The following is a 22,804-nucleotide window of genomic DNA, read 5'->3' as shown; positions in this document are numbered from 1 at the left end:
CTCCAGGAAAAGGAGGTGTAGGCCTCACCCTTGCCTCTATTCCAGAGGCCTTGCATGGCCAAGGGGAAGGTCTGCCAGATGACGCCAGCCCAGCGCTCCTTGGCAACCCGAGCCCTGCAGGTGGGCCAGGGCTGTGGGATAAACGGGAGACACGGAGGGCTCACCATGCCCCATTCAAAGTGAGGATTCTTCCTCCTGTTCTATAATCACAGAACTATAAGTAGCAGAGCCCAAATGCACACGCAGGCCAAGGAGTCTCTGACCCCTGACCTTTGCCTACTCTGCTGCTTTGGCTTACTCAGGCCTAGCGAGAGCACTGGGGACTTACAGCCGAAGACGGAGCCTGAAGAGGTCTGGTCGAGGTAGCTGTTGGACAGGGACCTCATCCTGCTGGGTGCAGGCTCCCACTGCTCCTCCTAGGGCAGAAGACAAGCGGGGCCGCTGTAGGCCATGGGAGGCCCTGGGCCAGCGGCTCAGAGCTCCTCAGGGGGCCCAGCTGGGGCCGGGCGGCACGAGAGGTGAAGACTGGACAGGAAGGGGAGCGGTCAGATTCGACCGGCAGGGCACTGTGAGAAATTTCGGTAGTGTTCAAGAGGCTGCTTGGGCCTCAGGTCTGCCGTCTGCAAAATGCAAATTAGTTTCACTGTGAGACAGTCCTCTGTAAACTGTAAAGCGCTGTACTCTGGGGAATGGCTAGTGAAGAACTGAGCTTTTTATGCTTACCATTCTATCCCATTTCACCCTCCCACATATCTGGGAGGGAGCTACCGTTTTTACCATTTCACGGACCAGAAACCAAGTCTCCAGGAGCCTAAGCAGCCTGCCCTTGACACTCAGCTAAGAAGCAGAGGAGCAGAGTTTGAATCCAGGCCTGTGGGACTCCACAGCCGGGCTCTTGGCTGCTGGCCGCCTCAGGCCCACTCACCCCTGCGGGCAGTGGTGGGTGTGTGGAAGCGGGGAGGGGGCAGGCAGAGTCCCAGCAACCAGCAGGCGCCGGCTCCACATCTCCCCGAGGGAGGGAGCTCACAATGACCTCGGGGCGGGGGGGACACAAAGTTTTGTATTTTTGTGTTCCAGTGTGAGCTAGAGAACTGGAGTGCTAGCCTTTCCCATTTACAGCAAGGGATGTTGGTCTTCCATCTACTTCATTTTCATAAAGTTTCCTTTGAACACAAAGGTACTTGCTGTCCATCAGCAGTTGAGTGGGCAGATTGCGGGACTTTCACAGGATGGAATTCTCAACCAGCGATGAGAACAAGCAGTCAACTTAGATGCATCTCACAAACACGCTTAGCGAAGGGAGTCCCGAGACAAGCGGGCACACTGTACTTGTCCACTGATGTGAAGAAACATGCACGTTCAGTTGTGATGTTAGGGATCAGGACAGCCTTGGGGGTGCACTGGGCTAAGGGAGGGGCCTAGCAGGGGGCATGAGGCGGCTTCCGGGGAGCTGGGAGTGTGTTCTTTCGATAGGTAATGGCGTCATGGGTGTACTTGGTTTGTGAAAATTCACCAGCTCACTCACTATTGAACCGTGTGCTTTTCTAGATTTATGTGACATTCAATAAAAAGTTCTTAGAGACGGATTTAAGAATTAAGAAAATCCTGGCACAAATGGCCAGTGCACACAGAATTTATGAAGGTGAGTGTGGCAAGGTGTGGGGAGGCCTCTCTGTGAGGAGTCCACATCCTCTTGCCGTTCCTCAAGGGTACTCCTTATTGATACCATCTCCATCTCACAGCAGAAGGACCCCAGCCCAAGTCACACAGAGTGGTGGCAGAACCAGGCCTGGATGCCATCCTCTAGCCAGTCTGCCTCCCTCAGCCCTGGCTCTGGCTACGCTCCACCCCAGACCTCAAGGGCTGTAGGCCCCAGCATGTGGTCCACTCACCTCTTCCTCCTCGTGGAGGGCCTCAGCTTCGTTTACAACTGCTGGCTCTCCCGTCAGGGTCTGGGGAGTGGCCTGGAGCTCTTCAGAGGTCCCCAACAAAGGCTTCCACCAGAACTGCAGGGCCCGCGCCTTCTGGCGCTCTTGTTCCCGCTGTCTGAGCTGCCTGCCAAGCCATGGCCCCAGAGTGCTGGGTAAGCCCCCCTGACTCAGCCCACCATCCCCAGGGTCCTGAGAGTGGCCTGAGGAGGCAGCAGGAGCAGGAGGAGCCTTGATGCCCAGCCATTTCCCACTCCTGGTCCGCGGCCCCCACTTGAGGAACTTGCCCCACAATGCCTCGAGGGATGCCAGCCTGCAGGCTGCTCTCCAACACCCGATTCAACTGCAGCCTGGCCAGGTGGGCCACCTGGCTGCAGAGCACCTCCTCCACCGACATGCCCGGGAAGAGGCTGGCCATCAGTGGGAGCACCTGCCAGGAAAGAGCCAGGTGTGGGCCAGGGCAGGGGGCAGATGGTGTGGTGCTGCCCTGCCCTCGCAGAGCCCTTCTCAGGGCTGACGCGGGAAGGGTTTACCAGTTCCTGATTTTACAGGGCCAGACCTCCTTGCCCCAGAACTGGGAGGAGCCCGCGAGGAGGCCCACCAGGAGGGGGCGTCCTGACTAGGCCAGCCGTGGGTGTCTGAGCCCGCTCCTGCGGGTCTGACAGCTAAGCATGTGCCCTGGGGCAAGGGTACTGACTTCTCTGAGCCCTGCCCTCCTCACCTGCAAATTGGGGGGGTGGGGGTGAGGGGATAACGTTAGCAGTCCTGTGGGGCGCTGAAGAGGGGTAAGCAGAGCAACGCCAGCTGAAGTGGCTGGAACGGTACCTGGCACGGCATAAGTGCTTGGCATCGGCAGCTGTTAGTTTTGCTAGGGAACCAGACTTCTTTTAGGAACAGGGAGTATCTTTAGGCAATCACAAGTATTGACTCTGGAGCCTGCCCCCCCTGGCCCAGCAGGAACCTACCTTGGGTTGCTTGGGGCTGAGGAGCAGGACCGTGGCAACATCCAGGCGGGCCCCCAAAATGTTCTGTAGGAGCTGCCGGCTCCTGGCACGGTGCAGATAGTACTGGGCCTTCTGGGGGTTGTGCTGGATGGCCATTGAGAAGTGGCTGTCTGCCTTATGGAATTGCCTGCGGGACACAGTGGGCCACAGGCTGTTGTGCGCTGGGCCCCAGGCAGGGACATGGTGGCTCCTGGGCCCCACTGGGGAGTATGGGATAAATCAGGCTGGTCTCTGCTCCCCGACCTCCACCATGCCCCTCTGCTCTTCTTCTGCCAGCTACACTTTTTTTTTTTTAAGATTTTATTTATTTGACAGAGCTCAAGAGAGGGAACACAAGCAGGGCGAGTGGGAGAGGGAGAAACAGGCTTCCCGCAGAGCAGGGAGCCCGATGCGGGGCTCCCTCTCAGGACCCTGGGATCATGACCTGAGCCGAAGGCAGACACTTAACAACTGAGCCACCCAGGGGCCCCTGCCAGCTACACTCTTAACGGCCCCAACACTTGTGCTAGTACAAGACCCCAGTGTAAGTGAATGTTTTTAATATCCTGTAGTAAGGAGGGCCTTTTGAGAATCTCACAAACCAAGCAGCTAAAAATGAGAAAATTAATTTGACTATGATTAAATCCCAAGTTACTGAGTAGCAAAACCACCACAAAGGAAAGCAATAAATAGGGGAAATATATTTTCCCATAGAAGGCAGACAATAAACTAAGTTTCCTAGCCTACAAAGAACTCCTGTAACAACAACAAAAAGTTTTAATGAGCATTTATTATTTTTTTAAAAATCTTATTTATTTAAGTAGGTTCTAAGCCCAATGTGGGGCTTGAACTCATGACCCCGAGATCAAGAGCTGCATGCTCTACTGACTGAGCCAGCCAAGCACCCCTTCATGAGCAATTTAACAGCAAAACGGGCAAAAGGTTTGGGCCAGCCATAATGACCAGCAAACATGAAAAAGATGCTGGGCTGTGCTAGCAATTTAAACATGCAACATAAATCAACTGAGAGAGAGCATTTTTTTGCCTACTAGATTTGCAGAGTTGAAAACAGTCTTAACACCCTGCACTATGGAGGTTTGGGCAAACCAAGACTCTCCTTTCCTGGAGGAAGTTGACAGTGGCTCACTGTTTGTGGAGAACAACTGGATATTATTATGTTTTAAAACGTTAAATGTTCACACTGTTTAACAACAGTTTAGCTCCCAGCAATCTAATTATGGCATTACTAGTATAATGCATGAAAATGTACGTCCTGCATGCTCATTACGTTATAATAAAAAACAGAAAACAGCCCAATTAGTCATCAGTAGAGGGTTGTCTAAAGAAATGAGTTGTGGTCCTTCCACAGAATGGAATACTATTCAAATAATAAGAGAGAATGAGGTAGTCCTATATATATAATGACATTGGAAGTTAAGAAGCAAGTCAAAAAACAGTTTAGCATGACTAACTTTTGTAAACTGATAATAATTGTCAATATACGTATAGGAAACAATCTGGAGGGACCTTTACCAAACCTATGGGGGGGTTGGTGTTGGGAGACATATTAGAAGGAACGTTCAGGTTCTGAATTATGCATCATTACCAAACACGTCAGTTTTTTATAGAAAGCACAATTACCATAACAATATTCAGAAAAAAGTGAAGAATTTTTCCCGAAAACTTGAAAACTAAAACCGTTATTTAGGAGCCATACCTGGGGGAGCAGAGGATCTTTTTTTTTTTTTTTTAAAGATTTTAATTATTTATTCGAGAGAGAGAGAATGAGAGACAGAGAGCACGAGAGGGGGGAGGGTCAGAGGGAGAAGCAGGCTCCCCGCGGAGCAGGGAGCCCGCTGCGGGACTCGATCCCGGGACTCCAGGACTGTGACCCGAGCCGAAGGCAGTCGCCCAACCGACTGAGCCACCCCGGCGCCCCGAGCAGAGGATCTTGATCCAGGGGTCCCAGCAGGCGGCTCCATGCCAGCACCCCCAGCACCACCCCACCCCGCACCCCCGTGAGCCGCCCACAGCCCACACCTGCTCCTCTGCTCGCAGAAGCCCATCCTCTCCTGCAGTAGGCCCATGCGCAGGTTGGTGCCCTCGTCCTGCGGGCTCAGCGCCAGTGCCTGCTGGTAGTCCGCCTCCGCAAAAGTCAGGTTGCCCAGCTGGAAGAAGCAATCTAGGGCCCGGGGGATGGACGCAGGGGTTGAGCAGGCCCCCAGCCCCAGTGCCCAGGAGCCCCAGCCCAGCCTGCTCCACCCTCTGGGGGATCCTGAGACCGGTGGCGGTGAACTCCCAAACTCCCCCTCCCGTGAGTGGTAGAGGGTGCCTGCCAAGGTTTTCCGTGCCTCAGGCACTTTTCCCCAGCCGCCTGATTCTGAGCATTTTGAAGAGACTGTAGCCAGTTTGTCTAAGGCAACACTTTGCAGAGTGTGTCCCCAGGACCCTGAGGCTCTTTCCCTCCTCCCTCCCTCCCTCCCTCAAGGGCCCAGCCGAGGCCTTAGAGGGGCAAGGGGCAGCCCCCACTCACCGCCCCGGTTGATGTAGAGGCCCTTCTCCTGCTGCTCGTCCTTGAGGGCCTTGTTGAGCAGCAGCACGCCCTCCTGGTAGGCACCCTGCAGGTAGCAGTGCACGGCGAAGTCATTGTAGGTCAGCAGCAGCTGCCGCTGAGCCTGCCGCACCATGCCTTCCTGGCTCTCACTCATCATGTCCAGCGCCTTCAGGAGGTCCTCCACAGCGGCATCAAACTCCTGGAGCCGGCGGTACATGGTGCCCCTATGGGGGAGGGACATGAAGGCCAAGGCACCCCCACCCACTGGGGCGGCCGGCCAGGACGCTGGCCACTCTGGGCCCTTCTGACCTGGGCTGGTGGCGTGAGGGCCCTCTCTTCACATGCTGGTTTGGGTGTGGGGCTGGCTCTGGATTACTACCCGGAGAGCCTGCTGGTCATGGGTAGTTTTGCTTTACCCAGAAATAGCTTCCATCTTTCTTTTTAGGAAGTAGGTGCGTGCATGCCAACCTCTATGCTAAGGCCTTTTTGTACCTGGGACAGATGTTTCACCCCACTGTTTATATGAGAAAACCTAGACTCAGGAAAGGTACATGGCCCCAAATCATGTAATAAGTCCTGGGCGAGGGGTAGATTCAAACCCAAGCCTCGGCCACTGAGCTGGGCTGAGCCTCCCTGTGTGAATGCTCAGCAGGCTTGAGGGTCCAGGATTCCCAGGTGAACTAAAGTGGCTGCCTGCCCGTCCTCCAAGGGCAATAGCAGCTAAGACCTCTCCCTAGCTTTGACCCTAATGGGGAGTAGGGAAAGATTATTAGAGGCTACTTGGGGAAACTGAAGCCTGGGGAGGATCAAGTCCTCTTCTGAGACCATACAGCAGGACCCAAGATGGGTACCCCCCCACACACACAGTACCGGAAGAGGAAGAGGCTAGGGTCCAGAGGGTTGTTCTCGATGGCACAGTTGATGTGCTGCAGAGCATGCTGCAGCTTGCCCTGCACAGCTAGGATCCCAGCATCCTGACGCGCCTTCTGGGCTTGGTCCACCATCATCTGGAGCAGCACCTTGGCCTGTGGGTGCTTGGCATCCAACAGCAAGGCGCTATGCAGGTCTCGATGGCAGAGGCTGGGCTACGGAGGGCCAAGGATGGCATCAGGGTGGTAGGCTAAGCGGAGCTCTGCCCTCTCCCATGGAGAGGCACACCTCCAGACCATGTCACCCACCCTTGATGTCCCTGCATTGCTGTGCCACCTTTTTTGCCTCATGAAAGCAGCAGGGAGCATTATGAGAAAATCCCATCCCAGGCCCCATCCCTGCTGGTCCCTTTCCAGATGTGACCTCAGGAGAGCCAGGTCAGCCTGGGTGCTTTCTGCTGTGGAATGGTGTTGCAGATGCCTCCTCCATGTAGGACCTCTAAGCTCACTCAAGGTGGGGGGAGGGTGTGTCCCCCTGACCATGACTGTCACATCCTCCCAATCCTCCCATGCATAGGTCCTCCCCAACTCCCCCGACCTTTAAGCCCAAGACAACTCTGACAACAGATGCAGGCCTGGGCCTGAGCAGAAAACATCCCCAGGCAAATACCTTCCACTGAGTGAACAAGTCTGTCAGTCAGTCAACAAAGAGTTTTAGCAAGCATCCTGTGTCCTGTAGGGTAATGGGTTGGACGGTGAGCAGGGCAAACAGTGTGGACACCAGTTGTGAGTGGAAGTCAGGAGGGGGAAGATGGCAGAGGCTTGGGACAGGGCTTTGGAGTAGGTGGGCTTGGGTTCAAGGGCAGCACCACAGAGAACTGGCTGTGTGACCTTGGGCAAGTCACCCAGGCCCTCTGGACCCATTTCCTCATCTGTGAAAAGAGGACAATGGGTTGTATCTACTCAGATGATTACCTCAAGTCGGAAAGACAAGCATGAGTCAAGTGCTTAGAACGTGCCTATGCATTACAGGGGCTGAGGTGGCAGGAGGGGCCAAACTCCCACAGTCAACAATTACCAATAATTACTAGTCTCCTGCCTTGGAAGGAAGCTCTCACTGACTCACTGCGGGGGGGCGGGGGGGGCCCAAAAGCCCAGCCCCCAGCATAGGGAGGCTCAGGTTTCCAGCTACCCCCAGGATGCGCCACCTGGTGACTGAGGTGAGCCCACCCACCTGAGTTTTCCCCTGAGTTTCCCAGCTCCCATGCACCAGGCCAAGCCTGAACACCAGGCATTGTTCCGGATCCCTCCCTTTCCCTCACGGCCTCCCCCATCCGTCTCTGCTCCTGACTTCCAAAGGACTGTGGGACCGGCCCCTTTCTGGCCACCCTCACGACCGTCCTCGCCTCCCCCCTCCTCTCTGGCTGGACGGCACCCAGGGTCCCGGCCTCCAGACTTGCCCCCCCAGCCCAGACTCCCCCTGGCAGCCACAGGATCTTTCTAAAGCCCACTGCCCCAGAGAGCAACCCTTTGGAGGCCCCTGCTGCCCCCAGGAAGAAGTCAGGGGCCTCCTCGGTTCACAAAACCCTACCTGATGCCCTCTCATACCTGCAGTCCCTCCTCTCTTGTGACCCCAAGTCTCGCTTGTACCCACGCTGTTCCCTGTACTTTCTGGCTCCAAGCCCGCACAGTGAGGCAAATAAGGAGAGACAGGAAAGGAGGAGGAAGGGCCACCTTATCTAACGGGTCCTTGGGTGGCCCCTCACTGTGCCGCTTCCTGCACTTGTGAAATCATCCTCTGTGCAATTGTCTGCTCAAGGACATCTCTCTTGGGCTCTAACTCCCCTGGGGGTGGGGATGGCACAGGTTTCTCATCTTGTGGCTTCTGGGGGCCGACACAAGCCTGGCACAGAGCTAGAGCTGAGTGATAGCAGGACAACTATGCCAAGTAGCCAACAAAGGTCCCCACTACATGGGCGGCCTAATGGCCTTCCTTAATCTCAGAGTATGCTGGGGGCACCCACAGAGAGGAAGGGCCACCCCACCCCACCCCCCGCCCTCCCCGCTCTACCTTCCGAAAGAAGTTGTAGAGCCTGGCCCGGAGGATGAAGACATCGGCATTGGTCGTGCCAAGCTTCACCTCCTTGGTGACAAGCGAGAGGCAGTCCTGATGCTGTTCGAGGGCCAGGAGACAGGCCATGCTGAGGAGAGAGGGCAAAGATGCTCTGTTTGCAGGGCGGGAGGGGCAGGAAGGGGCTGCAGGGAGAACACGGCCACACGCCGGGCACTCACCATCGGTAACGGAAGCTGGCTTTCTCAGGCTGGAGCGCAGAGGCTTGCGAGAAGACTCTCAGGGCTTCTGGGAAGGCACGTTGCTCAAACAGGCACTGGCCCTGGGGACACAAGGGGCAGTCCCTTCTGCTTGTGACTCTGGCCCAGCAGCACCCACTAGCTACAGGGGGCACCCACTGGGGCAGGAGGGGAGAGAGACAAGAGCCAGGGATACAGCCCTTCAGATCTGGGAGCAACTTTAGGGGACAGAGACATAGAGATGGAGAGAAGGTGACAGAGATGGAGAGAGATACAGAGCGAGGGAGAGACAGCAGAGACAGAATTACACAGTTGGCAAGATGGCAATACAGAAACAGGAACAGAAACAGAAAACCTTAGACTTTGTTGGTATTTTGTAGTTTGGTAATTTTATTTTGAATTGTAAATGGGGGAATGCTATTACCTTTTTAGTGCTTAGAGCCTCTAGATGCTGGATTTGTGTGGTCCAGGACAGCAGCCACTCGCTTCATGTGGCTATACAAGTTTTAGTTAATTAAGTAAAATTTAAAAATCAGTTCCTCACTCACTATATTTCAAGGGCTCGGCAGTTCCACGTGGCTAATGGCTACCAGATAGGACGGTGCAGAGTAGACCACTATCATCGCTACAGAAAGTTCTACTGGGCAGTGCTGCAGAACTTTATCCAGCCCTGGTGGTAAACCATCTCTGGAGGTAGGAGAGGTCATGAGAGGCGCAGAAGGTACAGACTCAGACACGGGGACTAGAAGGTCCCTAGAGAGACAGAGCTGGTCCCAGGAGCAAGGAAACCCCCCTCCCCCCCCCCCCACAGCTGGAGGGCGAGCCAACTGGCTTGGGTGTGAGATGGCCACGGTGGGTGGGCCTGCAGCAGCCCAGGGCACCTGCAGGTAAAGGACCAAGGTAAGCCGCTCCAGGTACTTGGTGTTCTCTGGCTGGAAGGAGTAGGCCCTTCGCAGGTTCTGGGCAGCCGAGGAGAAGTCACAGAGTTGGATGTAGGCCTCGGCTCGTAAAGCGTAGAAGTCTACCTGAGGAAGAGGGCACCCAGGCTGCTGTCCCCTCTCCACCACCGTCTGCTGAGGCCTGATGCTCAAGGATCAGAAGGGACTTGGTGGCCCCGAGAGGAGGAGCCTGGCAGGCAGGACAGTGAGGGCAGAGTGTCAGCAACCACCTGCACCCACCCCCTCACCAGGTGGGAGTCCAGATGGAGGGCACGGGAAAACAAGAGGACAGCCATCTCCCAGTCCTCTCTCTCCAAGCACTGCAGGCCTTGGTGGTAGCTGTAGGGGCAGGGGGGCACAGGCAGAGGGGCTGGCCCCGACTTTGACCAACCCAGGGCATACAGCTGTGGCCGCGGGAGTGGGTTGGGAGGAGGGGGGACGTGGGTGGAGAGCCAGGGTGGGGCCGGTAGACAGAGACCCAGGGAGAGGAGCCTGGTATTCTTGGAGCTCATCCCGGCCAGCCGCCTTTCGTCTGCTGAGGCAGAAGAGCCCTCTTATACAGCTGAGGTCACTGAAGCCCAGAGAGGGAGGGTAAGTGACCCAAGGCTGTAGGGCACGCCACTCGCTGTGCAGGGTAGGAACCTGGGACCCTAGGACAAGGTAGTGACTCACTACTCCCTGACTTTGAGGGGCACTGTTAATCCCGTGACCTTCGGTTTTACATCATCCAAGTTCTGGAACACCTGGCTGCTCCCAAAGATGCGCTGTAGGGTTCCCTTTGGGACTGGAAACACCCATGGCTTTGGGATGGCCTTTGATGGAGCCGGGTCAAGCTCCAGAGCATCCTAGAACCAAGGGACAGCAAGCTGGGGCCGGCCTCAGAGAGGACCCCCGCCCCTCTTACACACTCTCCTCAGCTGTTTTACAGGACGGACGAGGGCTGGAAACGAGGCTGGCAGGAGGCACAATTTGGGTTCTGGTGGCAGTCCCAGTCCCATTCCCCTTAGGGCTGTTCCAACTTCTCTCTCTTCCGTCCTGCCTCTCTCCCTCTCCTACGGTCAAGGTCAGGGGCCAGAGTTCTTACACTCACACTGCACTCTGCTCTCCTTCCGGTCCCCCGTCAGCTCCACCTCCAGTTCCCAAACTCCCAAAACTCTAATGTCTCCAGCTCAGGCCCTACCTCAAGCTGCAGGCCCAGGAGGTCCCGCAGCCCCTTGCCTCTCCTGTGGAACCCTCATGCCCAGCAGGGCAAATTGAACACCTCACCTGGCTTCTGCCCCAGGCTTTCCCACCTTGGTGACTCCACCTTTTCAGCCAGTCACCTCTGTCCTATCAGTTCTCATGTTCTGTCTGTCCCACTTCCTAAAGATCTCTTAGATCCCTTCTCTTCTCTCATCCTCTCGTCTGGGCCAGTGCCCCCTCTGCCCGGACGCCAGCTCCGGCCAACTCTCCGACCTCCCCAACCGTTCACACGTCTCAAGCCCTCGCTTCTCGGCACTGCGGCCAGGGCCTTCCCTGAATCGCACAACTTATCCTGCCTCTCCTGTACTTGAAACCTTTCCTGCGAACTCAGCCTCGGCCTCCTCTCTCCTGACCCTCTCCCGCACCTCTCTGGAGTTTGTCATGAATTCCCCTCCGAAGGGAGGACCTCTTGAGGTCCACTCCCACCGTTGCCAGGCACCATCTCCCAGACGCCCACAGGCTCCGCCCCCTCAGGCCACGCCTCCGGGATCCAAGGGTTGTCGGAGCCGAAAGGAGGTTAGCAAACTTATCAGCGGGGAAGGCCGAGGCTACGTCAGGGAGAGGACTTGCCAGGCTTCCGCAGCGTTGCAGAGGGCCACAGGAGCCAGAACAAGGCTCCCTCCTCCCAACCCGGAGGTCATATAAGGGCTCCGTGAGTTCACAATAAACTCCACGCAAACACCGTGAGGCGGCGCCCCGGAACTAGCTGAGGCGCCAGTCAAGGCCACCGCCCCGCCACTTCCGCCCCTTAGAAGCCCCGCGGCCCGCGGCCCGCCCGGGATTGGACACTGGGGACAGTTGGCCACCGCGATTGGTCGAGGGCTGATAACGTCAAGGGGCGGGGCCGAGAACGAGAATAGGGGTAGCATGCCGCCGCTCGGCCGCCTGAGAGCGACGCTGTGGCTGAGTCGGGCCATGAGCCTGGGCGTTTTGGAACCCCGGCCCCCGGGGAAGCGGTGGCTGGTGAGTAGAGTGGGGGGCGGCGGCCTAGGGGCTCCTGGGCCCTGACTAGCTCCTGTTCTGCCATTGTCTCCGGACAACATTCCCCAAATTCCTTGCCTCGGTCTTCTTACCTAGAAAATGGGTCCAATATTCTGACGGACCCTAAACTTCTGGGAACTCTGCTCTGACCTCCCAGCTCGCGGGGCCCTCAGCCTTCTGGAATCTCCGGGGTTTCTGGGCCCCCTTCTTCGCGCCCCTTCCCCACTCTACCCTGCCCCCCATTTTCCTTTCTCTGGCTTGGGCCCTAGGGGGCGCTGTGAGGTAGAGGGTGGCGAGAAACGTCGGGCCTCAGTTTCCCTGGTGCCGCCCGCAGGTGGCCGGCCTGGGGAACCCCGGACTGCCCGGCACGCGGCACAGCGTGGGCTTGGCGGTGCTGGGGCAGCTGGCGCAGCGGCTGGGTGTGGCGGACGGCTGGGCGCGCGACCGGCGCTGCGCCGCCGACCTCGCCCTGGCCGCGCTCGGGGACGCCCAGCTGGTCCTGCTTCGGCCGCGGCGCTTCATGAACGCCAACGGGCGCAGCGTGGCCCGGGCGGGTGAGTTGAGGGCTCCCGAGGAGGCCGGCCGGGAGGGCGCCGGGGCTAGAGAAGGGGTTCTGGGCGGCGGCAGATCTGTTCACCTCCAGGTGCCTGTTGAGCTCCGGTTGCGGCATATGGCCTTTGGTACTTGTAGGAATCTCAGCTTCTTTGTAAGTGAAATGGGGTTAATTGCGGTCCCTCCTCATGAGAGCTGTGAATCGGGACCACCCCCCTGGGCTGATGGGCAGTAACCAGGGCCACTGTTGTGTGTGCCCAGCGGAGCTGTTGGGGCTGACTGCTGAGGAGGTCTACCTGGTGCACGATGAACTGGACAAGCCCCTGGGGAAACTGTCTCTGAAGCTTGGGGGAAGCTCCAGGTGAGGCCCTAAGCAGGTCAGGGTGGGCTAGGGAGGAGCCTCCCAGTTGGAGTAGGGTACCAGTGCCCATCCCAGTCTCGGCAGGAAATAAGGGTGCTCTGACCCTGGCTGGGGCTGGGAGGGGTGAAGGGTGCCGATCCAGGGAAGCGCTAATTGCCCCTTTCATATCCCTTTGAAGGGGCCACAACGGAGTCCGTTCCTGCATTACCTTTCTCAACTCCGATGTGAGTCTGCCCCTCTGTCCTGCGCTGGGTCTGGTGGGCCAGCAAGGGGCCCCCGACACTCCTTATCAAAGCTCTCTGGGCCCCTCTGACCCCCACAGGCAATGCCGAGGCTGCGGGTGGGCATCGGGCGCCCGACACACCCTGACACGGTGCAGGCCCACGTGCTAGGCTGTTTCTCCACTGCTGAACAGGAGCTGCTGCCTCCATTGCTGGAGCGAGCTACCGACCTGCTCCTCGACCACATCCGTGAGCGAAGCCAGGGCCCCCCGTCAGGCCTTGTCATCTGTGGACACGTGCCTGCCTGACCACCATGCCCACGCACGCAGCCACATTCACAGAGGTGTCAGGACAACTTGTATCTACTTTTTATAGAACTCTTCTCTGGGCTGCCCCAAGCTGCCTGTGAATTCAAGAGGGGACTGTTGCCATGGTGGTCCACTTCTGGGAATGGGGATTGGTCTTCTCTCTGTGTCTTACTTGGAAAGTAGAGAAACTTCAGGAAGACTAAACTTTTTGAACCTTTTTGGAGAACCAGAGGTGTGGATCTGTAAGATTAAAGATGCGCCTTGAAGCTGAGGCCTCCTCAGGGGATTCCCACCCTTCCCCTGCCAGTGGAGGAGGGGCCAACAGGGTCCAGCAAGCCCCCTTCCCAGGCGATGTGTGGACATGCCTTAGCCCACTGAGGCCTTGCCACACTTTTCCTTGGCCCGTTTTACAGATGGAGAAATGCAGGCTTAGCGAGCTAGGCACAGCCCCCAGGCCTTACAGCTGTAGTGTGGCAGAGCAGGATCTGTACCTCGGGTTGGCTGCTGTCTTGCCGTCCCTGGGGCCCCTAGCACTCTCACCTCAGGGTAGCTGTGCAGTTGGAAGGTTCCCACACGGGTGGTGTGTGAGAGCAGCCTGAGGTCCTCAGGGTTGGGTGGGATGTGGGCCCTTCGAGGCACCAGGCCCAGGTCCCCCGGCTGGTAGGGTGTGATGCTGGATAGCTGCTGGGGCAGAGACCCCATCCTGGGGGGCTGGGTGCTGGGCTGGCTGTGGAGACGGCGCTGGCATCACCACCTCCGTTTCATAGTTAAGGAGGCTGAGGGTCAGAGAGGCTTTGGGGAGCCAGGTTTCTGGTGGCCTAGGGTCAGCCGAGAAGAGCCCTTGGACAAGTTCCCACAGCTGCCTCCTCTGAAGTCATACAAGGTCACTCACTTACCTCTCCTTGGGTGGGCCATGGGGCTGGCTCTTACGACGGGGACACACAGCCAGCTGGGGGCTAAGGACCAGGGCCGAGCTGAGCATGGTCAGCAGCTGCTGCAGCATCTCCTTGAGCTGTAGCTGGAACACTACATCAAAGTCGCCACCCGCCTCATCGGATTGCATCTGCCGGTGGGGGTGGGCCCATGGGGATCAGGCCCAGAGTGGCCCCAACACCCACCTCTGGGAAACTCCAATCCCAGTGCCCGTTTTCTCCAAGTACACCCTGGCTGTGATGGGATACCCATTCTCCAGCTGGGAAGCCTGAGACATGAGGTCTTCCAGGGCCTCAGAGAGGGACTCTGGCAACTTTGAGACCTTCAAGGGATCTTTGGAGGGCTGGATCAGGAAAGGACAGACTTGCCAGGAGTCTCTCAGAGGAAAGGTGGGGTCTCTGGCCCTGGCCCAGCCCCTCCCGGTGTCTCCAAGCAGTGTCTGACATTGGCCCACTCCCCCCGCCCCTGACTTATACCCACTTCCTGTCACCTGTAGAATGTCCTGTAGGAAGAAGGTGGCTTGGGCCAGGGCTGTCTCCAGACCTGCCCGAACCTTCTGCTCTTCGGTCAGCTCCTGCTGTAGCCTTTGTGCCTTAGCCTGCTGCCTCTCCAGCTGCAGGTTCAGCTGGTCTCTTTGACTCCTGGACCCAGAAACGGGATGAGTCAGTCCCCCTCCCCATGCTAGGCGGTGTGTCTCTAGCCCACAGGGGCCCTCATCCAGCCCCAGGCTTTAGCCTCTTTGGCAGACAAAGCCTCAAGACCCCTAGAGAAAGGGGAAGCCACTGGCCTATGTCATGTCATGTGGCCCAAAAGAGAAGGGCTCAACCCCTCTCCCCCCCCCGCTCTTGCCGCCACTGCTCGCCCCTCTGTGGGCCCCCACCTCAGTGCCTGGTGGTCATGCTGCAGCTGCCCGTGGCTCTGCTCCAGTTGGCTCAGCCGGAGGCACAGCCGCTCGGCCTCCGCCCTGCCCTGCTGCTGCTCGCGGCACTTCTCGGTCAGCATGAGGATGACCTGCGGGTGCAGGCAGGTGGCCATGCCCTGCGCCCACCGCAGGCACTCAGCCAGCCCCGCTCCCCCGGCTCCGGACTCAACCAGAGCTCACCCCGTTGTACAGAGAAGCCAGCCAAGGTCCTGGCGGCCCAGCACCGTGTCTGGTCAGAGCCCCCGGTTGCCCAGGGGTGGGTTCCGCTTCAGTGAGTTATAGGGGCTTTAGACCAAATAAAGAAAAACCAGAGGTGCACCCAGCACCCAGGAGCCCCCACAAAGGGCTCTGTCCCCTCACTGCTGCCTCCCTCGTGACTTGGCTCCAGCCTGGGATCCGACCCTGCCAGGCTGTTTGCCCTGAAGCGGCACCCCTAGGGGTCCCTCCTGCTCTATGTGCCAGATGCCCCGTGACGAGGGCTTGGCGGGCACACCTTATGGTGGCCTCTGCTATGCCTGGCCATGACCTTCTGGGTGTTCTCCAACAGATCTAGCTGTTTGCACAGCTTGTCCTGGGTGCCCTTGAGCTGCTCATTCTCCTGCAGCAGCTGCATGCCTTGCCGGGATATCTTCGACAGCTGCAGGGTGACCGTATTGTTCTCCATGATGGCGCGCTTTGTCGTGTCCCACATCTGGTTAGTGGCCACCTTGCGGAACTCGGTGGCCACCAAGTTCACACGCTGGATGATCTCCTTCCTCAGTCTAGTCAGTATGGGTGGGAAGGAAGGGGCATCAGGAAGAGTGGGCACAGGCACCGCCCTCCCATGTGGGGTTCCCCAGAGGGCTGAGGGCCACCACTATGCTCTATTTCCCAGGAGGAGCGGGGATTCAGGCAAGAGGCTTTTCACGGCAGACCCTTTGTACCTCTGGCATTTTGAACCATATCAATATGTATTATTGTTACCATTAAGTAAATAGAATTTTTAAGTCACAAAAAGTGGCAAAAGGAAGTCCCAAGGATTCAGTAATGCTGGTGTAAGGGCTAGAGCTGGGAGCTTATCTCTTTTCTCCTACTCTCTACATATCACCAGCCAGGCTGGGGAGTCCCTGAGCTAATACAATCCCCCCAATTAGAAGCGGAGGCTGTTGGAGGCTGGAGGACTGAACTGTGCTTCACCCCAGCACCCAAATTGCCCACCTGTCCTTGTCCAGCACGGACTTCTTCTCTAGGTTATACACGTAATCCTTGTATTCATTCTCCTGCTTCCGTAGCTGGTCCTCCAGCGACACGAACTTCTCTGTGAGCTCCTCTTTCTGCATCCGGAACTCTTCCAGAGCTGCCAGCTTCCCCCCTGCCCCACCGCAGGGCACAGCCTGGTGAGGGGCCACCTCGGGAGGGCAGGACCCCGGCAGGGCAGCAATGGCCTTGAACATGCGCCTCCCTCCCCACTTCCTCCACGTCCTCTTGCCCTCCCTATGCTTCCCAGTCCAGTGGGGCCAGACCTTTGTCCCTACAACATGCCATGCCCAGTCCTACCCACGTTCATGGTCTTCATCTGGAACACGCACCCCCCCCCCCGCCCCTTCCACTAATCTTACGAAGCCTCATTCAGTTTCCACCTCCTTGGGAAAACTCCTTCACTTCTGTTTTCTGGAAAGTGACAGTGACAACAGCCACTGAACTCGAACACCTTCTCTGGGCCAGGCACTAATGCTGTCCTTAAGCCTCAAAACAATGCTTGCCAGCTGGGTGACCTTGGGCAAGACACTTCATCTTCTTGAGGGGCTTCCTCGTCTACAAACTGGGTGATAGTATTTCCTGCCCTGGGTGATGACTGGGACAATTAGAGAAAATAATGTGTGGGAAGAAGCAGCACATAGCTGCTGTTACCCAAGGTAGACGTATTATACCCATTTCCCAGATAAGAAAACTGAAGGTCAAAGAGAAGTGCTTGCCCAAGGCCAGAAAGTCAATGGCAGAGCTGGGATTAGAGCCCCAAGAGCAAGAGCATAGGGTTCCCTCTCCTGTGTGTGTGCCCCCAGATGCACTTGCCAGTCCCCACCCCCCTCACCAAGGATGATGTTCTCCGTGGTGAGCTGGTCCTTGGTCTCCTGGAACTCGTGGCGCACCTGGGCTAGCTGTGCCTCAAAGGCGTCCTTCTCCATCTCCTTGGCTAGCTGCAGGCTTTGGAGCTGCTCATTGAGGTCCGTGATCTCATCCACGCGCTGGTTGAGCGTGCGCTTGAGGAAGGCCACGATCTCCTTCTTGTTGTTGGCCAGCTGCTCAAACTCCTGGCGGAACAGCTTCTCCTGAACGGCCAGCTCATCCCACTTCCGCTGGTACCTGGCGTGGGGGTGGGGCAGAGGTCCAGGGGAGTGGGCAAGCCAGGCCTCCACACAGCTAGGCTCGTTCCCCTGGACCCTCCCATAAGGGGGCATTCGGGGTTCCTCACATGGGAATCCGGCCTCATCTCCCACTGTGCGCCCTGATCTGCACTCACGACCACAGCCAACACCTGTGCTCAGTGCTTTACATCCATTACCTCACCAGAATGTAAGCTCCATCAGACCAGAGCCTTTGGTATATTCACAGCTATGTCCCCAACACCTAGGATAGTGTCTGGTATATACTAGGTACATGGTGTGTGTATGTTGAATCCATGAGGGAGTGGGTACTGTGATAATTACACCCATTTTACAGATGAGGAAATGTAGGCTCAGAGAGATGAAGAAACTCCTAGTTAGTAAGTGGCGAAATCAGATTTTGAACCCCAGTCAGTCCGTCTGACCCCAAATTCGAGGCTCTTAACCACAGGGTTTACTGCTGCGGTTGGCCAGCTCTGCACCCCGCCCCCCCCAACATGTCCATGCTTTGCAATCCCAAACCTTTGAACCTATCTTCCTTACCCCGGTTCACTGAGTGAATCCTGGTGAGCCTCCTCAGTGGAGCCTTCTTGGACCTGAGCCACATTTGTGACGCTCTTTTTGGTGCCCTCCTGTAAGTGGCCCCTTGTTCCAATGGGCAGTCAAGACCTGATGTCATTCTGTCTTCACTTGACAGACCCCTGACCTCCTCCACCTCTGTACTGGGGCCTGACAGAGGGGCTCAGCAAACAGTAAGCACCTAATAACTGTCTTCCAAATGCATTATCCCCAAATACATTCCATCTGGTGTCTCAGCTTGAGGGAAACTTGTGAATTTTTAAGGGTATCATATAATTGATTTACTGGTTTCCAGTGGAATAATTTTTAGAAGTTCTTTGGAAAGATGTTTTACTTCATTATTTACTCAACCAACATCTTTTGAAGGGCTACTGCATACAAGGCATTGGGTGGTACAGAGCTGAATGACCTGCTTTGTGGAGTGAGGAAGCAGCTTGGTGTAGGGAGGTCAGAAGGGCCAGGGCTCCCATCCTGGCACCTCCTGGGAGAGACTTCCCTCCCTGAGGCTCAGTCCCTCCACCGGTACAATGGGGATGATGTCAGGATCTCTCATGGGACTGTTTCAAGGATGCAGTGAGTGCCAGCACAGGACCCACCTGGCGCATATGAAGGACTCAACATTGGCTGTGAGTATCTGCAACATCATCTGGGGAAGAACTGCTGCCTAGTGGTCACTAAAGGGGGTTGTCTTTTAAGAGTCACCATGAGACTAGGCTGGTGCATCATATCTGGGAGGAAACTAGCTTTAAAATAAGAAAAATGGGCAAGTGTGCTTGTCTCAGAAGTTAGAGACCCCTCCCACACACACTACCATCTTTCCACACAGTCACGGGGAAATGGGCCCAGCGTGGAAAAATACCTGGGCTTGGCAGGTGGGTAAGTCAGTGGGGCACGTAGCGCAGGGAATCAGCACAGGCACCGTGGGAGTGGGAGAGGTGGTGGAAGAAAGGACACAGGATCCACCCACCTGCCAGGGGGCTGCCATTTTCAATTCATCCCACTGACCGAACTCTGTCCTTTTATAAAGCACATAATCCCATGGGGCAGGAGTGAGGCAGGGGGGCTGGTATTTGCCTGGGGTAGGGTAGCCAGTTAGCGTTAGGACCCCAGGACTCTGGGAGCTGGGATAGGGTGGGGTCAAATTTTGAAGCCTCTCAATGTTACTTAGGAGAAAACAGGCTGGGGGTGGGGTCTAGACATCCCATGGGAAGCCAAATACAGGCCTAGGACCTCCTGAGTGAACCTGCCCCTTGGTCAGCTATGAGCAGGGCTTCTGACCCAGCAGGACCAGCCTCCCTGACCCTCCACCCACCGGGCCAGCCTGTCCTCCAGGTCTCGGATCTGGATGTGGTAGAATTCTCGGATCTCCTCGCCTAAAGTTTCCATGGGCTTGTTGGCCGTGCTGGCATCCTTCTTGCCACCTTTCTTCTTCTTGACCTCGGGCTCCTTGGCCCCCTGGGTTGCCTTCTTTTTGGGAGCCATGGCTGGTGGCAACCACTGCTCCAGGGCCCCTTTAAGAAGCCAGGTGGTTGCTAAGGAAGTTGGTCCCATACATAGCAACAAACTGAGGGAGTGAGGCCCAGCTTAAAGGGATCCTGCCCTCTTCCTGGCCAGCCTGGGCACTAGCAACCGGCCTTCCCCTCCAAGGCCAAGCACCACAGACACCCTAGGCTGGGGTGTCCCAGGCCATGGCATCTCAAAGATCGGGATGCCAGGCTCTTGGGGCACTTTTTTGGGTTCTGGGGAGACCTCGCCATCCCCCAGGTGGAAATGTTACAATGGGTGAGCCCTAGAAACCACCACCCTGATAATCTGAGAAGGGGGACTTTCCCAGAGCCCCCCAGAACCAGAAGAAGCCAGTTCCCAGGCCAATGAGCCTCTCCCCTGAGCCCTCTGAGACCAGTTTGTTAATTCTTTGGTGATATAGCTACAGAGCAAATCATTTTCTCACTTCACCCAAAGCACGGTGGGGAGGCAGTGTGCTAAGAGATGCTGTATATCAAAGGCTCCTAAGCTGGAGTGCCAGGACGTCCCTGTCCAGAGACGGGGTCCGTTTTCCACAAGGCTTGGTGGAAGTGCTCCATCTGCCCCATGCTGACCCAGGCAAACAAAGGCCCACTGTAGGCTTTGGCCTGGGATGGCAGCATCCTGGGGGGTGGGGGGGGGCGGGTAGGTGGTAGGTGTCCAGCTGGCAGATGCCTTGGCTTGCAGCTGTGAGCCCCACCTAGGCACCGGCCCCACCAGGATCCATCTCCCGTCCCTCGTCTCCAGCCAGCTATGCCTGTATACCTGCTGTCCACCCAGTACTTAGAAGAGCCCAGGCACTCCCTGGGACGGTGGCCAGGTGCTTTTCATCCCCATAGTCCTAGGGCTCAGCATGTAGCAAGAGATGGCTGCAGCTCTCCCCTGAAAGCCTGATGGCTGGACCAGGGGAAGGCTCAGTATTACTTCAGCATCTGGGGTTGTGAACAGTGGGATCCTTGCGATGGATGCAGGGCAACAGGGAGGGGCCCAAAACACAGGCCCGTGGGTGTTTACTCTTGGCAGTGAGGCAGGTTAAAGCAGTGGTTAAGAGTGGGCTCAAGTTTAGCCAGTCTCTTCAATCCAGTGTGACCTTGGGCCAGCAGCCTGACCTCTCTGAGCTGTAAAATGGGGAGACCATGCTGTGGACTGAGTGTGAACCTTGTATGTAAAGTGCACAGTGCAGGGATACGGTCCAGGGGTGCAGGAAGTGCTTAGTACGTGGCAGCCAATGTTGCCATTAGCAGAGCAGGGAGGTGAGGCTCCAGCCTGTTCCGTGTTGGCAGCCTCTGGGATTTCCAGCATCCTAGTACCCTCAGACTGTGGCGGTCTGTTTTGCCTAGGGTATCTGTTCCCTGCAGCCCGAGGCAGCTCTGGGAGGGCAGAAACGACTGGCAGAGGGGAGAGGCCCTCACAATTGCACACAGGCATCAGCCTTTGCACAGACACAACCGTGCAGGGAGCGCCGCCTGCCCGAACTGCAGACAGGCGCTCCAGAGAGAGACGCCTGGCCTAGTGCCTGAGACTCAGGGCCAGCACAGGGCTGCCCCCCGAGCCCAAGGCAATGTCCCCTACTCCTGCTGGATGCTGCTCCCTCCCCAACCCCCAGTGGGGGCAGGAGCCCAGCCCTGGCAAAGGATCACCACAGTGTCCCCCAGCTGCCCGTCTCCCTCCTTTACCTGAGGCCCATCTCAGGGGGGAGCTCTGAATCCCGAGCCTCATGGGAGAGCATGGCCAGCAGCCCCTCAGCGTGCCTGGAGCCCACAGAAAGGGTCAGCTCTGGGGCCTGTACTTTCTCCTTTGTTAGCACCTGGGGGGCAGGGCCAGGCTTATAAATGCAGCTGCAGTCCCACGGCAAGAGTGACCCGCTGGACTTCCAGGTGCTGGGGTGGGGAAGGAGAGAGCTGCAGGTCAGAGGATATCCCTTTCCGAGGTTTGCTTGAAGATCCTCTCCAAAGCTCTCCTATTCTAGGGCCAGAGGCCATCACCTACCCCGGGGACACCTTTTCATGGCCGTTTCGTGAACTGCCTTCTGTGTCCTGCTTCAGGGGTGGGTAGTGCTGAGCCTGGAGCTGCCGGACCACGAAGTCCAGCAGCTGGGAGTTGTGATAGTGCACACAGCCTGGCAGACTGCAGCATCGGCCCCAGGCAGAGGCCGCAGGGCTGGGGCACTGCCACCTCTGGGAGACTGGGGGCTAGGTGTCATTCAACATGCCTGAAGCCTTGCCCACCTCTACGGGGTCACGGCATGACAGAGATCCGTTCATTCTGGGTGTGAGATATAATATTACCCCCCTCACTAGCGTGAGCACATGAAGACCCGATCTGTCTGGTTTGTGGCTGCATCCCCAGAGCCTAGGATGAAAGGTGGCACAGAGTAAACTTCTGCTGACTAAGACTGCATGGGGAGGGAATTCTGGAATGGTAGAGTAAGGAACTCGATGGACCCTCTCCCCAGCAAAACAACAATTTAATTCATGAAGATTACTTTTAAAAATTTCTTATTGTTTTCTTTTATTTTCAAGATTATTTATTAGAGAGAGTGAGCGAGCATGAGTGCATGAACAGGGGGGAGGAGTAGAGGGAGAGGGAGAAGCAGGGAGCCCGACTCAACTCGGGGCTCAATCCCAGGACCCCGAGATCAGGAAACGAGCCAAAGGCAGACGCCCAACCAACTGAGCTACCCAGGTGCCCCAAGATTATTGTTACTATTATTTTAAGATTTTATTTATTTGAGAGAAAGAGAGAGAGAGAGAGAGAGCAGGAGCAGAGGGGAGGGGGGAGGGGAAAGGGGCAGAGGGAGAAGGAGAAGCAGACTCCCTGCTGAGCAGGCAGCCCCAGTTGGGGGCTCAATCCCAGCGCCCTGGGATCATGACCCCAGCTGAAGGCAGACGCTTAACCAACTGAACCACCCAGGTGCCCCACGATTATTATATTTTTTTAAAGAATCATTTAAAGCGTCTATTAATTGTTTTAAAAGCATACAGTAAATGGAGAAACATTCATTCAGGAAAATCTAAATCCCTGCAAGAATGAGTGTGGTATTTGAGCAGTGACCCACCCCCTTATCTGCTGAGGCTTAATAACAAATATACATTTGCTCTTTGCCCCTGGTTTTTGGCAGAGGACCTAAAACCCTCAGAACATCCTAAATGAGAGGAGTATCTTTTGTTATTCATAACAAGCCTCTTACACAGTGCCTGAATTTATGCTAATGAGGGTACTGTGGGTGGGAGACA

The 22,804-nt window shown here is 56.7% G+C and overlaps 3 protein-coding genes across 4 annotated transcripts in view; 1 reads left to right on the top strand and 2 right to left on the bottom strand.

Moving 5' to 3' along the window:
* TTC16 (tetratricopeptide repeat domain 16) overlaps positions 1-11,536 on the bottom strand; it is a 29,342-nt gene extending 17,806 nt beyond the window's left edge. Inside the window, 13 exon segments of the mRNA XM_028107649.2 lie at positions 329-416; positions 1,893-2,051; positions 2,212-2,358; positions 2,894-3,059; positions 4,952-5,093; positions 5,445-5,689; positions 6,336-6,550; positions 8,406-8,535; positions 8,627-8,727; positions 9,526-9,669; positions 9,831-9,921; positions 10,255-10,427; positions 11,190-11,536. Of these exon segments, the coding sequence (XP_027963450.2) occupies positions 329-416; positions 1,893-2,051; positions 2,212-2,358; positions 2,894-3,059; positions 4,952-5,093; positions 5,445-5,689; positions 6,336-6,550; positions 8,406-8,535; positions 8,627-8,727; positions 9,526-9,669; positions 9,831-9,921; positions 10,255-10,427; positions 11,190-11,207 (1,819 nt within the window). The 5' untranslated portion in view covers positions 11,208-11,536.
* On the top strand, positions 11,509-13,473 carry PTRH1 (peptidyl-tRNA hydrolase 1 homolog). Of its 2 annotated transcripts, none has more exons than XM_028107655.2 (5): positions 11,509-11,787; positions 12,140-12,359; positions 12,619-12,718; positions 12,897-12,942; positions 13,134-13,473. In XM_028107655.2, the coding sequence occupies exons 1-5, from the start codon at positions 11,692-11,694 to the stop codon at positions 13,245-13,247; spliced, it is 576 nt and encodes a 191-aa protein (XP_027963456.1). In that variant the 5' UTR covers positions 11,509-11,691; the 3' UTR covers positions 13,248-13,473. The 2 variants fall into 2 exon arrangements, with proteins under 2 accessions (XP_027963456.1, XP_027963455.1); XM_028107654.2 differs by having other exon boundaries at positions 11,525-11,787; positions 13,041-13,473.
* CFAP157 (cilia and flagella associated protein 157) lies at positions 13,416-19,595 on the bottom strand. Its single transcript, XM_028107651.2, has 9 exons — positions 19,357-19,595; positions 17,174-17,445; positions 16,300-16,453; positions 15,596-15,863; positions 15,061-15,191; positions 14,671-14,821; positions 14,144-14,310; positions 13,788-13,974; positions 13,416-13,487 (listed from the first exon to the last, which is right to left on the bottom strand). Exons 1-9 carry the CDS (start codon positions 19,593-19,595, stop codon positions 13,416-13,418), a joined length of 1,641 nt encoding a protein of 546 aa, XP_027963452.1.
* Between the last annotated feature and the right edge of the window lie 3,209 nt (positions 19,596-22,804).

The sequence above is a fragment of the Eumetopias jubatus genome, unplaced genomic scaffold (genome assembly GCF_037043125.1).
Source record: "Eumetopias jubatus isolate StellerSeaLion01/CBP00866 unplaced genomic scaffold, mEumJub1_p1.0 scaffold_15, whole genome shotgun sequence".
Lineage (NCBI taxonomy): Eukaryota > Metazoa > Chordata > Mammalia > Carnivora > Otariidae > Eumetopias > Eumetopias jubatus.
The sequence above is the reverse complement of the archived record's forward strand: the minus strand, read 5'-3'. Positions and strand labels throughout refer to the sequence as shown.